Genomic DNA, 15,659 nt, shown 5'->3' on the forward strand with positions numbered 1-15,659 from the left:
ATACATGTTTAATAAAGAATACTATATGCCTGTTCATAATTATATGCCAATGCAGCATTATAACAATTCAATTTGTCCAACTGTAGTAAAACATAACTTCCCACACATTATACATAACTATAAGTATTGATAAACAGTTTTGAATTTCATTTGGCTTTCAATTATGTAAAATGAAATTCATATAGTATTTAAAAATGGTCATTGTGTGTGATTTTTAAAAGAAATTCACAATTTAAAAATACGGAGCGTTTCAGTTCATCTGATAAGGTAAAATTAGGGAAAAAGTACAGTAAGACTGATTTTAAAACAATGTTTTATATATTGGTGGCAAAAATATTAAGGCTAAATGCAAACTTACTCTTTAAGTTTCCACACTCTGTTTAACAAAGGCAGAACATGTCTTAAACAGCAGTTTGAAAATTATTTTTTCATGCTTTCAAAGAAAAGAAAATATAAATTCAGTATAGCAAGAGGTAAACTGTTACAATGCACATTCTTTTCAGGATTTTTTATTTTATTTTATATGAATAAGTATAGCTCTTTAATGTATCAAGAATAAATCTAATCGTTCCTTTTGTTCCTTCAGCTTCTTAACAGAACTCATCTTCACAATAGTCCATTCATCATAGAGTAGGATGCTTAAGTTTGTATTTCTTACACGTTTCAAGTATTTCCTCTATGACACTGGGATCATCTAGTGTTGTGATATCTCCCATATCGCTAATATTATCAGTCACTATTCTCCGTAGCAATCTTCTCATGATTTTTCCTGATCTAGTTTTAGGAAGACGTTTTACTACCTGTTTGAGAAATAAAAAATTATTATAAATAGTATTACTTTAAATAAAGATAGCTAAATATCTAAATAGCTACTTCCTTGAGTTTTTCTTCTACACTTACATGAATAAATGTGTCTACGCAGAATATTGTGGAATGTGGACCCTTTCAAAATTATCAAGGTAAACAGCCCCTACCCCAACTGCTCATTCCTCTGTTCAGCCTTCCTAAGATCTTCACATTAGCCTTTGAAAAAAAGGAATACTCATTAACTGACTTAGGTGAAGGCAGGATGGATGAGTGAATTTACAGATGACCAACTGAAGAATCCCTATTAAAAGTAAGTAAAGAAGGCTACCAAAGCCTCAAATAGGGCCTCCTACCTAAACAAGTTAGATTGTTACTGTCATAAATCCATGAAGCTAATCATGAAGTCCTAACACAAAATTAAGTTTATTAAAAAAAAATCTTTAAAAAGTATACAAACTCTCAAATCAAGAGGCAAAGCAAATAAGAGGGTGTTCTTGTAGCAGGGATTCTGTTGAATCAGCATTACCATAGGCAGATTGCTCCCTAAATACCAGAAGTCTCTAGCCTAGTTGAACACTGCTGGCCTTCAGATCAAGCTTGGCATTTTAAACACCAGTTATAGCTCTGTTTTTTCATTTTTATTCTTGGACATCAGCATTCTCAAGCACTAAGTAGAGGAAGCTTCTGGTCTCAGTCATAGTCTCCTGGGTCCAAGCTAGGGATATAGGCCATTGTTTTAGAATAGCTATTACAAAATAAAATATTAGTTACTACTAGTTACCTTTTCCTGGTCTTTCTCTTCACCTGAGAAGACCATGATAATGCCCCAAGTTAGTGAAGTACAATACCCTAAGGTGAAATGTTGGCAATTGTAAGTATTTACAGTGCATCCTTCACTACACGAATGAGAGATGGGAAGCTTCATGTAATTTAAGCAAAGCAAAGAAATAAAACCATAAGAATTCTAGAAGTCAAACTCTTTTCCAAGCTAAGGAAAAGTAATTACTGTTACAGGGTCGCAAAACAACTGAGGTTGACATTCTTGCGGAGTGGGGGGGGATATCAAAAAGATCATGATGGCAATTGCAATCTCATGATTAACACCAGGGTGGATTTAATTTAAACCAAATCAATTTAAATCATGATTTAAATCACTAGTAAAAAGGCTTGATTTAAATCAACTTGATCTAAATCATAATTTTTAAACAGCAATTGTCATCTCTGTAAACTAAATAAACTAAATTATTAATGTATCTTAAATAGGAAACTACCTTTAGATAGATTTTTACTCCAAAACCATTTTATTAAAATAAATTTAATAAAAATCAAAAAAATCTGATTTAAATTAAAAAAATCATTTAAAAAAATTAAATCATTGATTTTTATCCCCCCTGATTAACTTTACCATCTTCGCAGTCCCCACCCTCAACCTAGATCCTTGATAGTAAGACATCTGTGCAAATAAAAGCCATAATTTCTACCATATCCATATCATCCTTATTTGTGGTGCACTTTTTAAAGGTAAATTGTTTTATAGCTGAAGACACTGTTGTGGTTCAGACACACTGGGAAAACATAGTTTTCTATTTCAAAAATGTTCAAAGGAACAACATTTAAATGCTTTATTTGCATTTTGGAATAAAGATCACATATTAACTAAAATCTGTATTGGAATAGAGATTCTGCAGTTACTCTGTCAGCACAGGCCTCCCCAAACTATAAAATTAATTAGGTAAAGGTAAAGGTTCCCCTCGCACATATGTGCTAATTGTTCCCGACTCTAGGGGGCAGTGCTCATCTCCGTTTCAAAGCCGAAGACCCAGCGCTGTCCAAAGACGTCTTCGTGGTCATGTGGCCGGCATGACTAAACAGCAAAGGCACACGGAACACTGTTACCTTCCCACCAAAGGTGGTCCCTATTTTTCTACTTGCATTTTTTACCTGCTTTTGAACTGCTAGGTTGGCAGAAACTGGGACAAGTAACGGGAGCTCACTCCATTACATGGCACTAGGGCGTCAAACCCCTGAACTGCCAACCTTTCCATTGACAAGCTCAGTATCTTAGCCATTGAGCCACTGCATCCCAATTATAAAATTAACTACAACTACAGAATTCTATGCTATCCCTCAAATCATCTGCCTCTCTCTTGGGTATAGTTGCTATTGTTCATCAGTATTTCCATGTCCCATATTTAAATATACCCAGAAGGGAGAGGAGGCTACCTATTACCTCTACTCAAAAGTGATAATAGATTTTCATTACAAGAAACCATGGCTTTCTAAAAGATTTTAAAAAGAGAACTTCCAGTTGAGGTTGCTGTGGTACAGACACAGATGAATGGGCATTCTCTGTGCTGAATTCTTCCTGTTTGTGGGCTGCAGAGGGAGCCAAAAACCACACTGTAGGGGTGGTGAAGCAAAGAGGAGAACCCTGTAAGGTTGGGGAGATTAGCAGCTCTCCTATCCGGCCTGGGGTTTTTTCTCCCTCTCAGCTACGACAAGAAGAAGAAGAAGCAGCCTAAAGATGGCTGCTACAAAGCTGGGACAACCAAAGAACAACAGCAAAGACTGGTGATGGAGAGAAGAAGGTGAACCATATTGGAACTGGAGGAGAGGATTTTTCTTTTGCTTTAAACCTAACCCAAGAAGTAATTCAGAATCATTTGCTCAGAATCATGTGTTAAAGCGATGTCTAAGCATTTTAGGGGCATTCCAAAGAAATACCTAACTGGAAATGAAATGAAATGAAGATGGACTAGTAAACTGAAATACTGAAATAGAGAGAGTCTGGAGCCGAGGGAGACCACTGTACCTCAGATTGCCGGGTGTGAATCCCTCTTTGTGAAGTGGGGCCATAGATGTCAGATGGGCTTGCTGGTCACGTACCTGGCTCCTTGCTGCGTGACAGCTGCCCTGCCCGAGCTCCTGGAGGTGCTTGCTGGGGTGGCAGTTGAGACCCCCAGACTTTTAGTCATGGGGGATTTTAACCTGCCATCTTCCGGCTCGTCATCGACAGCAGCTCGGGAGTTCACGGCCTCCATGACGGCCTTGGACCTGACTCAAGTAGTTGATGGCCCTACCCACATTGGGGGTGGTACACTCGATCTGATTTTTGTCTCTGGTCAGTGGTTGAGAGATCTGGACTTAAAGGAAATAGTCATTGAACCTTTGTCATGGTCAGATCACTCTCTCCTTCGCCTGGACTTTCTGACCGCCATCCAACACCGCAGGGAGACAGAGCGATCGTTGGTTCCGTCCCAGGCGCCTGATGGACCCGGAGAGGTTCCGGACGGAGCTTGGGCCATTTCCTGAGGGTCTGGCTCACGGCACGCCTGAGGAACTTGTTGCGGCCTGGGAGCGGGCGCGGCGGGGCCTTAGATCGTGTCGTGCCTCTGCGGCCTCTGACCCGCGCAGGTCCCAACCGCCCTTGGTTCTCCGAGGAGCTGAGGGGATGAAGCGCCGGAGAAGACGCCTAGAGAGTTCCTGGAGGTCTAGCTGCTCAGAGGCTGATCGACACTAGTGAAGTCCTATACTAGGACTTACCTAGTGGCATTGAGGGAAGCGGCGTTGCTCGCCTCCTCCCTCATTGCGTCGGCAGATAACCGCCCAGCCGCCCTGTTTGGGTGACTCGTTCCCTCCTTCACCAGGGGAGCGGATGACCCGCTGCAGGGACGTGCTGAGGAGTTTAACGGTTATCTATACGATAAAATCGTTCAACTTGGGACGGGTTGGACCAAAATTGCGGTGACTCAGGTGAGGCGCTGAGGTGGTCTTGGTGACATTGTTTGGGATGAGTTTGACCCTGTGGCTCCGAGGACATGGACAGGTTGTTGGGTAGGTTGAATGCCACCACGTGTTTACTGGACCCGTGCCCCTCCTGGCTGGTGCTGGCCACCAGGAGGTGACACGAGGCTGGCTCCAGGCGATTACGACCGCTTCTTTGGTGGAGGGTGTCTTCCGGCCGCCTTGAAAGAGGCGGTGGTGAGGCCCTCCTTAAAGCCTTCCCTGGACCCGGCTGTTTTAGGTAATTATCGTCCGGTCTCCAACCTTCGCTTGGCGAAGGTTGTAGAGAGTATGGTGGCATATCAGTTTCCTTGCACCTGGATGAAACTGTCTATCTAGACCTGCTCCAGTCCGGTTTCCGCCCGGTTACAGCACGGAGACGGCTTTGGTCGCGTTGGTGGATGATCTCTGGAGGGCCAGGGATAGGGGTTGTTCCTCTGCCCTGGTCCTATTAGACCTCTCAGCGGCTTTCGATACCATCGACCATGGTATCCTGCTGCGCGGTTGGAGGGATTGGGAGTGGAGGCACCGTTTATCGGTGGTTCTCCTCCTATCTCTCCGACCGTCGCAGTCGGTGTTGACAGGGGCAGAGGTCGGCCCCGAGGCGCCTCACTTGTGGGTGCCGCAGGGGTCGATCCTCTCGCCTTCTGTTTAACATCTACATGAAGCCGCTGGGTGAGATCATCAGTGGTTTCGTGTGAAGTACCAGCTGTATGCGGATGACACCCAGCTGTACTTTTCCACGGACCACCCCAGCGAAGCTATCGAAGTGCTGTCCCGTGTCTGGAGGCCGACGGGTCTGGATGGGGAGAAACAGGCTCAAGCTCAATCCTCCAAGACAGAGTGGCTGTGGATGCGGCATCCCGGTACAGTCAGCTAACCGCGGCTGACCATCGGTGGCGAGTCATTGGCCCGATGGAAGGTGCGCAACTTAGGCGCCTCCTGGATGAACGGCTGTCTCTAGAAGATCATTTGACGGCCGCCTCCAGGAGAGCGTTCTACCAGGTTCGCCTGGTACGCCAGTTGCGCCTTTCTGGACCGGGATGCCCTATGCACGGTCACCACGCACTCGTGACGCCTCGCCTGGATTACTGCAATGCTCTCTACATGGGGCTCCCTTGAAGGGCATCCGGAGGCTACAGTTAGTCCAGAATGCGGCTGCGCTGGTGATAGATGGAGCCCCGTGGCTCCTGCATAACACCCATCCTGCGCAGACTGCACTGGCTACCTGTGGCCTTCCGGTGCGCTTCAAGGTTTTGGTGACCACCTTTAAAGCGCCCATGGCATAGGGCCGGGTTATTTACGGGACCGCCTACTGCTACCGAATACCTCTCACCGACCGTGCGCTCTCATGAGAGGGACTCCTCAGGGTGCCGTCAGCGAGGCAATGTCGTCTGGCGACGCCCAGGGGAAGGGCCTTCTCTGTGGGGGCTCCCACCCTCTGGAACGAACTACCCCCCGGACTTCGTCAGCTTTCGGACCTTCTGACCTTCCGCCGCGGGCTTAAAACATACTTATTTAATTGCGCAGGACTGAGTTAGATTTTAAATTTATGGGTTTTAAATTGGGTTTTATTTCTATATTTTTAATTATTGGGCTTTTAGAATAAGTTTTTTAATTGCTTTTATATTGTATTTATGTGTTTTTAAGTGCCTGTAAACCGCCCTGAGTCCTTCGGGAGATAGGGCGGTATATAAATATGATCAAATAAATAAAAATAAATAAATAAATCTAAGTGGAAAGTGCCACCTGCTGACAAAAAGGAAAATTACAAGCCTTCTACTTATATGAAAGACAATGAAAGTTGGATTATTTTTAGCTACCCTATGAATACTGGAGATCCCAATATGAAAATGAGGAAGTGATTCAATTAAAGAGACATTTGAATATTATATTAGAATTTGTAGAGGATATAAAGGGGCTTTGATAACCTCTGGGACTACTTAAATGGAACTGATTGTTAACCTATGAGATATAAAGAATTGGGACTAAAGTACTCCCTGAAGGGCAATTTAAAGACTGAATTAATAGTTCTTGGACTGTTGGATAAAAGTCAATTTCTTTTAAAAAACAAAATAAGATACTTAAAAAGGAAGAAATGAGTGGAATTTTACAGGAGATGGATTTACTCTTTCAAAATACAAAAGATATAATGGATAAAGGATTTAAGGAGATTATGGAAAAAATGGGAAATACTATATAAGAGATGATGAGCACAGACCAAGATGCCCAGGAAAGGTAAGAGTCAAAAAAAGAAAGGAAGAAGGAAGAAGACAAAGAGGAGATAATAATGAAAATAATAGTGGTTGATGAATTAAACCAGGGGGAAAACATATAAGAGAGTTGGAAGACATATTTGAAATGGAGGCAGGGGTGTGGGTAGAAATTTTAGAAACTCGCCAGTGGAAGAGGGCAGAGGTAGGGGGAACACCTAGATTGGACATCCAAGAAATAGACATAGATGGAGATTCAAGAGAGGAATTTGGGAGGCAAGTGAGAAAAAAAAGCATAGCAACTAAAGTACTGAAGTGGGCAAGAGACGATGGGTAGATGTTTTTCTTGTTTATTGTTGGACTGTTTCGCTTTTCCTTTTTCCTCTCTTCCTTTTAAAGCATAGCAATTAAAGTATGAAGCAGGCAAGATATGATGGATGGATGATTCCTCTTTTTGTTGTTGTTCTGAGTTGCTTTTACTTCTCTCTCTCTCTCTCTTTTTCTCTTTAGGCAGGTGACATGATTAGAAGTTAGACAGGAAAGAAAGAAAAAATTTCTTAATAAAGGGTGATATGATTAAAAGTTAGAATAAGTGAAAGAAATAAGGAGAATATTAATGTATACATTTTTATTTTACAAAATGAAAGTAATAATGAGAAAATCGGGAATAATTGAATAATGATAGACTGCAATCTAACATAGATGTGTATTGTTATTAGAAATATGTAAGTTGATTGGATGTAATAATTATGTTTAATTTGATCAATTGCATTTGTATTGGGATGTATGGCGCCCAGGTGCCACACTGTTCATGCATTGCTTTGACATTTTTATAAAAAATTAAAAACTGGCAGGAAAAAAAAAGAGAAAGACAAGACTGAAAAAAATAAATAAATAAAGTCTTTCCATCTGAACTGGCAATGATTATATAAAACAATCATTGTTTAATATTAAATATTTTTATTACATTTATTTGCCATCCATCTCACCATCCAAAGTGACTTTGGTAGCTTACAATGGCATGAAAGCATAAATATAATCACATTAAAAATAATAAATAAACTAGTAAATAAACTATTAAATACCATGGATGGAATGGGAGTGGGCTTTTGTCTTTCACTCAACCAACCCACCTCCAGCATAGCAGACCCTTATTGGGGCCCCAAGCCAATTGACAGAGTCAGATTTTAAGGCCCTTCTGGAAGACTAGAAGGGAGGAGGCAGATCTCACTTCCACAGCAGAAAATGATATAATAATAATAACAGAGTTGGAAGGGACTTTGGAGGTCTTCTTGTCCAACCCCTGCCCAGGCAGGAAACCCTACACCATTTCAGACAAATGGTTATCCAACATTTTCTTAAAGATTTCCAGTGTTGGAGCATTTACAACTTCTGCAGGCAAGTTGTTCCACTGATTAATTGTTCTAACTGTCAGCAAATTTCTCCTTAGTTCTAAGTTGCATCTCTCCTTAATTAGTTTCCACCCATTGCTTCTTGTTCTACCCTCAGGTGCTTTGGAGAATAGTTTCTCCCTCTTCATTGTGGCAACCCCTGAGATATTGGAACACTGCTATCATGTCTCCCCTAGTCCTTCTTTTCATTAAACTAGGCATACCGAGTTCCTGCAACCGTTCTTCATATGTTTTAGCCTCCAGTCCCCTAATCATCTTTGTTGCTCTTCTCTGCACTCTTTCTAGAGTCTCAACATCTTTTTTACATCGTGGCGACCAAAACTGAATGCAATATTCCAAGTGTGGCCTTACCAAGGATTATAAAGTGGTATTAACACATCACATGATCTTGATTCTTCTCCTGGATCTTCTCCTGGATCCCACTAGCTGAAATTCCTTGGCCATATTCCACAAACAATGCAGATATTCTTTTCAGGCATATGTCCTTATTAAAAACATATGCAATATTTAAATACTTACCATAATATGTTCAGGAACAGCATATTTTGCTATCTTGGTGGCAACTATTGTCTTCACTTCTTTGATAATTGTATCTTTATCTTCCATGTCATCTTTTAACACTATGAAAGCTAATGCAACTGGAAAAAAGGAATACATTTACTATTTAATATTTTTTTACTCCACCTTTATTAATTTATAAAATAATTTATAAAGCCATTGGCTTTTATGCCTAAAGCATACAAGGACCAGAACTCATAGTCTCCTGGCTTCTAGGTCAGCATTTTAACCACTACACCAAACTGGCTTTGTTTCTCAACTCACATTTACTATATATTGATACTAGTTACCTATTTGCTTTTCTATTTTTCTATTTTATATTATATAAATTAATAAAAAGATTGACATGGGGAAAAAATAAAGGAAAAAATAAAAGTAATGCAACTACAGTACTACAATTATTTTGATTGCTGTAGCGGTTTCAAAATTTTAAACTTAAATTACATTCCTTAACAATAGTTTCCATGCATGTAACACATTATAATACTGTTGCGTATATGCTTTGAAAAAAGTAATTATTCAAGGATCAGTTTCTGCCAAACATTCTTGTTTATTTTCTACTTTTCAATTGTATCATTAAAAGTCCTGACATCAACAAAGCAATTATTTAATATACAAATAAATGTTTTCGTACTTATTTTAAAACATTTTAGTCACTTACCTTCCCCTTTGATATCATGGGGATAGCTAATCACAGCTGTTTCTGGAATTGCAGGATGTTCATCCTTTTGAAAAAGATGATTTGGAAAGAAATAGTAAACTGATAAATATAGTAATGGTTATGCAAAAAAATACTTAACACACAAATAGTAATGAAACCTGAAAACTTTCTTCTAGGTATTATGGATAAACTGATTGAAAAACAATTTGGGGCATCCCACGTAACACCTCTCCTGCGCAGACTGCACTGGCTGCCTGTGGTTTTCCGGGTGCGCTTCAAGGTTCTGGTAATGATCTTCAAAGCGCTCCATGGCATAGGGCCGGGTTACTTACGGGACCGTCTGCTGCCACCGAATGCCTCCCACCGACCCGTGCGCTCTCACAGGGAGGGACTCCTCAGGGTGCCGTCGGCCAGGCAGTGCCGACTGGCGATGCCCAGGGGAAGGGCCTTTTCTGTGGGGGCTCCCACCCTCTGGAACGAGCTTCCCCCAGGACTTCGTCAACTTCCTGACCTTCGGACCTTCCGCCGCGAGCTTAAGACACATCTATTCATTTGCGCAGGACTGGACTAGGGTTTTAAATTTTTAAATGACTAAATTTTAGATTTGGTTTTAAATTGGGTTTTATCATTTATATGTTTATTTTAAATATTTGGCCTTTATAATAAGTTTTTTAGATGAATGTTTTACTTTGTATATTTATGTGTTTTTATATGGCTGTACACCGCCCTGAGTCCTTAGGGAGATAGGGCGGTATAAAAGTACGAATAAATAAATAAATAATAAATAAATAATAAATTTTTGTATGTAGTGACTGCCACAAAGATGGTCAAATAAGTATATGCCAAATACTGAAACTTGAAGAATGGATCCTGAAATTGACCGAACTGGCAGAGATAGTGAAATTAACTGTGCTAATTAGAGACTATGGTTTGGACACGTTTATAAAAGATTGGAGACCATTTGTAGAGTTTCTGTGTGTTAAATACAACAACTGTTAATAGAGGGCTTTGGAGATTAATGTAACTTTTGGGTTACTAGTTAGTAGCTTTTTTATAGTGAACAGAGACTGGAGTCAATTTGATTGATAGACAACAGAGTTTTATATCTGGGATATTTGTTAAGAGACTGATTTAAAATAGTAACTTAGTAAGTATAAATGGGAAATTTTACAACCATTGTATATCCCTCGAATAAGAGGGGAGTCTATTAGACTTGTTTCAGTTGTAATCAACATTCAGTTAAGATGGATGTTGTATGTTTAGCGTTACTTGTATAACTGTTATGTATACTTTTTTCTTTTTACCCAGTGTTGTTACTATTTTTGTAGTTTTTGTTATTCTTTGTTCTTGTTTTTATTTGTATTTTATCCTCTTTTGAAATCAATTTAAATTTTTAAAAAAATTAGTAAAAAAAACTAGGCATTGTTCCTGGCATAACATGAAAGCTTTTGAAAAATATTTATGAACTGAGCCAGATTCATATATATGCATGCAATCATATATGCGTGTAATACAAGCTCATAAATAAGGTGATAAATCTATGACCATAGACCTCTGATGTCACTATAAATGAAATTCACATATCAAAAACTCCTGTAGAAATATGTCCTGCCTTGTAGTCTGTCACAGTTTTGGTAGATACAGATCTACATACAACTTGTTTTGAAAACTAGGCTTTCATCTTGCATAACGTAAAGAAACCTGACTAAGTTGATGAACCATTTCCACTGTATATACTGTATTTCAGTTAATATCAGATAAAGAACCCATCTGTGATTACTAATTCATAATGATTTAAATATGCAAAAGGACAATGCTACAATCAAATCTAAATTAACCATGGGAGCCAGCCATTCAAATCTTCTCATTGTTCTAAATATCTATGTTTCAATTAATTTACAAGAATAAATTATTGGAGTCTACACTTTTTTTGACTCAGAAATTACCATGGCATCTTCAATTTCTGCAGTTCCAAGCCTGTGCCCACTGATGTTTAGGACATCATCCATTCGCCCTGTTAGCTGATAATATCCTTCCTTAGTTCTATAAGCAGCATCTCCTGTGAAATAATACCCTGTGGCAATAACAAATTTAGTATCAGTAAACATAGATGTTCACTTTTTGTGAAGAGAAAAATACCCTGAACCGACATAGTTCATTATCTCTGTGGGAAAGTAATGTATGTATATTGCATATCACAACTCATCAATATGCCATTATAACAGGAGAACATAGCACACTGCTTTTATAATACACATCTATTAATTTGTCAGAGCATGAAACAAACATTTAACAAGATATGCATTATATGAAAATGTGTGTAATGAATCAGGGAATTCTGTGAGTGGAATTCAGGTGCTTTGCAGAAATTGATTCTGCTGTAATAGGGTCTTTGCTCAGTGTTATCACTTCAGATTCTTGAAAATAAAAGACAGTGTTGGGTGCCAGACTTTATTCTGCAGCATGCTGGCTTTCTGTTTTTCTTAAATTGAAGTATTTTTAAAGTGTAAAATATAACTGAGACAAGAAAGGCAATGATGGATCAGTCCATTGTGTACAATGTTGAGAAGCCAGGATATGTGTCAACTTCCATGGAGACTCATGATTCTTGACAAATGTATCTTTTCTTTTATGTACACTGAGAGCATATGTACCAAGACAAATTCCTTGTGTGTCCAATCACACTTGGCCAATAAAGAATTATATTCTATTCTATTAGTCTTCACTTAACACAGTAACTGGGATTGGAATTTCCATCACTAAGTAGTGCAGTTGGAAAATATAATATCATGTGACTGTGCTGCTTAGCAATAGGAATTCCAGCAGTCCCCAGTTACTGTTAAATGAGGACTTCATTTGACTCTGATTTCCAATTTCCTGCCAGCTTTCTCACTGATTTTGCTTGGGAGAATCAGGAGGGAAGGTCACAGATTGCAATCATGTGACTGCAGGATGCTGTAACAGTTGGAAATCCAGGCCAGTTGCCAAGTGCCCAGATTGCAATCATGTTACAGTGGCAGTAGTTTAACAACCAGAATTTCAAGGATCAGTCATAAGAACTGCTTGTACAATACCATTGCAAATTCAAATGGTCAATAAACAAGAGGTTGTTAACCAAGGAACACCTATATTATTAATCTACTGCAACTCTTTTGGAATTCAGTTCATTTTTATAATTTAGCATTCAGGTCCATATGAATTATAAAGTAAGAAAATTAGCAAAGATTTTTCAGAATGTTCATGTCAATCAACATGTTATGCATGTAGAAGTGTGCATGAATACTTCTCTGGTGTACAGACTGTTGCTGCACTATTTTTAAATGCTGGAAAGAAAGTATAACGTAACAATATTGTCACTAGGGGCCTCTGGTGACTCAGCAGACTAAGTCTGTCTGTTATTAACACAGCTGCTTGCAATTACTGCAAGTTCAAGTCCTACCAGGCCCAAGGTTGACTCAGCCTTCCATCCTTTATAAGGTAGGTAAAATGAGGACCCAGATTGTTGGGGGCAATAAAAGTTGACTTTGTATATAATATACAAATGGATGAGACTATTGCTTAACACAGTGTAAGCCGCCCTGAGTCTTCGGAGAAGAGTGGGATATAAATTCAAATAATAATAATAATAAAAAAAACTGTACTAAAAACTGTGCTTCATATATAACATCCACTTCAGTGCTTTACTTCTACCAACATTTTCATCATTCTCACCTGGATAAGCTTTGAAATAAGCTTCTACAAAACGCTGATGGTCTTCATAGATAGTCCGTGCTATACCAGGCCAGGGTTGTGCAATGCAGAGAGCACCAGAGGTATCATTGCCTTCTAAAACTTTTCCCTAGGAAATCAAGTAAAAAAAACACTTCTCTCAATCAATCAATAAAAGAGAATTTCCCCAGAAATTGAATTTAATTTCATATTTATTTTTTCCATTAACAGTTTGATCAAACACGTGATAAAGAAATGAACTCAATTTGCCTGCAAGCACAAGTAGTCCTTGTTGAGTGACTGCATTGTTTTAGCAATTATTTGCAGTCACACCAGTGATAAAAAAGTAACATGACCAATCCTTGCATTTATGATCTTTGCAAATCTGTAAAGCAAAGGAAAGCTGAAATAAGATAGAAGTAAAAAAGCTGAAGTAAGCACAGTCAGAGTTTCAATTAGAAACCACTTCACTTAGCAACCAAGTTGCCGGTCCTGATTGTGGTTGCTAAACAAGGACTCCTTGTATGAATAAAAAATATTTTTGTGTTGGATAGAAGGGAAAGAATGGGCATTTAGAACTGACAAGCACAAAGCTTCCTTTCTGAGGGGCCTCTTTCCTGACCACTCACCTCTTCAAAATTTATTTTATATCATGCCATGGGATAGTGAATTCCACTAGCATCCCAGCTGTTCTGATATAAGGCTGGCTCTTATTTGTAATTAATTTTGCTAGCATTAAGAATTAAAATGTTATCTATATAAATCAATACAGAACCAGTATAACAATTAAATAGGAACGAATAATGCTATATTATCTGTTATCCCTAACAGTTACATTACTCACAGGTTAACATTTACGGTTTTTAAGGTTTAGGGAACATTCTGAGACAAATATACATTCTGATTCCACACAAGTCAGTGATTTTTCTATCATGGTTTATTTTAGAAAACTGGTTTAGATTTCATAGACAGCAGGACACGTATTTCATATTAGTTCTCTTGGAATGTGTAACTATTTCTTTCTTGATGTTTTTATCCATATGGCAAAAATTCCAGCTCTTTCCTTTTCTGACCCTTTCCTGCCTGAGACTTCAGAATAATGCTGGTCCTTCAAGCTACTCTCTAAAAGTTGCCTATTGATTCTTGTAAGACCCTCCTTACCAAAAGAAGGTATGATTAAGTGGACTAACTCTCTCTAAAAAATTTTCAAAGCTGTTCTGGACTTTAGCTTCTACAACTATCAGCAGTCTAATAATTACATTTTTGAACGTTATTAAATGTTTTAAAATATTCTTTAAAATGCTTAGTACTTAAGGAACCATTCAGATCATTCTCCTCTCCCGCTATTTTCAATTAAATGTATTTTCAAAATCCAGAATTTTTCAATATTTTAGCTTACATTCTCGTCCATTAGCACTGGGGTAATTCCATAGAAAGGCCGCATTGCTATAGCTGGAATGATCTCAGCTCCTTCTTCTGAAGGCCGAGGAGCAATGCAAATGCCACCAGTTTCTGGAATGATAAATGAGGAAGAAACACCACTAAAAATGAATGCAATCTCTGGTTTCTGGAATTAAATGAGTGTAAAGCAACATTTCTGGACTGAGGGCAGCTTCATTTTCCATTAAAAAAAAGTACCCGGAACTCCTTATTTTACCCCCACAAAGTCCTAAGCTGATTATGTTCAACACAATTAGATGCACTTAGCAAGTAATTTCAGCAGCAAATGATAGAAATGCAAGGAAATCATGGAATATATTTCCTTGCCTTGTTTTGATAACACTTCAAACTGTTGGCTTAAAAGCGGTTTATGAGACTATCTACTTACTAGATATGAGTAGTTTGAATTTATAGTTACATCCTAGATTAATATGGGTACTAAAAGAATAAGTAGAAAATAAATGCAAACACAAAATTAAGATTAAGACTAAAAGTGTAAAACGTTAAGACTTTAATTTTATATAATAAAGCAACCCCATAGGCACACAAATCCAAGTTTCTTTGCCTGTGGACCTAACAGACCACAATTCAGAGATCAATCACGAAGCTTTTCATACAGAAGGTCACCAGTCTTGATTTCTAGAATGTGATCAAGCTTTATAGGGATACTGGATTTGAGAATGATGCTATTACACTAAGCCTGATCACACTTTTAAAATATATTTATACACAAGAATCTGCATAGTGAATTTCCCCCACCTCTCCCATAATCTCCCTTCCTCTTATCCACTCAAATGCTTTCAAATATATTTGCAAAGCCTGATTTGCTAATCTTTATGCATGTTTGAGTTGATTATTTGTGGCATATCACTACTTCCAAGAGCTATGTTTAAGAAAGATAAGCTGCAATAATTATGCTATTTTTAAACCAAACATAAGATATACCACTGGCCTAACACTAGGTAATAAATCAATATACTTGCAAATTCTCTGAAGAATTATTGTTATTGTTATTCATATCCCCAGAAAATAATAAATCTCACAAGTAGTTGCCTTTGTTTTTGTATCAAGTGGTCA

The 15,659-nt window shown here is 38.6% G+C and overlaps 1 protein-coding gene across 3 annotated transcripts in view; it reads right to left on the minus strand.

Moving 5' to 3' along the window:
- The window catches only part of ACSS1 (acyl-CoA synthetase short chain family member 1), a 51,263-nt gene continuing 35,604 nt past the window's right edge, over window positions 1-15,659 (minus strand). For 2 of the 3 annotated variants that reach the window (XM_058165018.1, XM_058165019.1), the window contains exons 9-14: window positions 14,542-14,654; window positions 13,146-13,272; window positions 11,381-11,508; window positions 9,435-9,498; window positions 8,735-8,853; window positions 2-800 (exon numbers count right to left, since the gene is read on the minus strand). In XM_058165018.1, coding sequence (XP_058021001.1) covers window positions 624-800; window positions 8,735-8,853; window positions 9,435-9,498; window positions 11,381-11,508; window positions 13,146-13,272; window positions 14,542-14,654 — 728 coding nt within the window. In that variant the 3' untranslated portion in view covers window positions 2-623. Of the gene's footprint in view, window positions 801-8,734; window positions 8,854-9,434; window positions 9,499-11,380; window positions 11,509-13,145; window positions 13,273-14,541; window positions 14,655-15,659 lie in introns of all 3 variants that reach the window. The other variant, XM_058165015.1, reaches the window with a different exon arrangement.

The sequence above is a fragment of the Ahaetulla prasina genome, chromosome 1, assembly GCF_028640845.1.
Source record: "Ahaetulla prasina isolate Xishuangbanna chromosome 1, ASM2864084v1, whole genome shotgun sequence".
Lineage (NCBI taxonomy): Eukaryota > Metazoa > Chordata > Lepidosauria > Squamata > Colubridae > Ahaetulla > Ahaetulla prasina.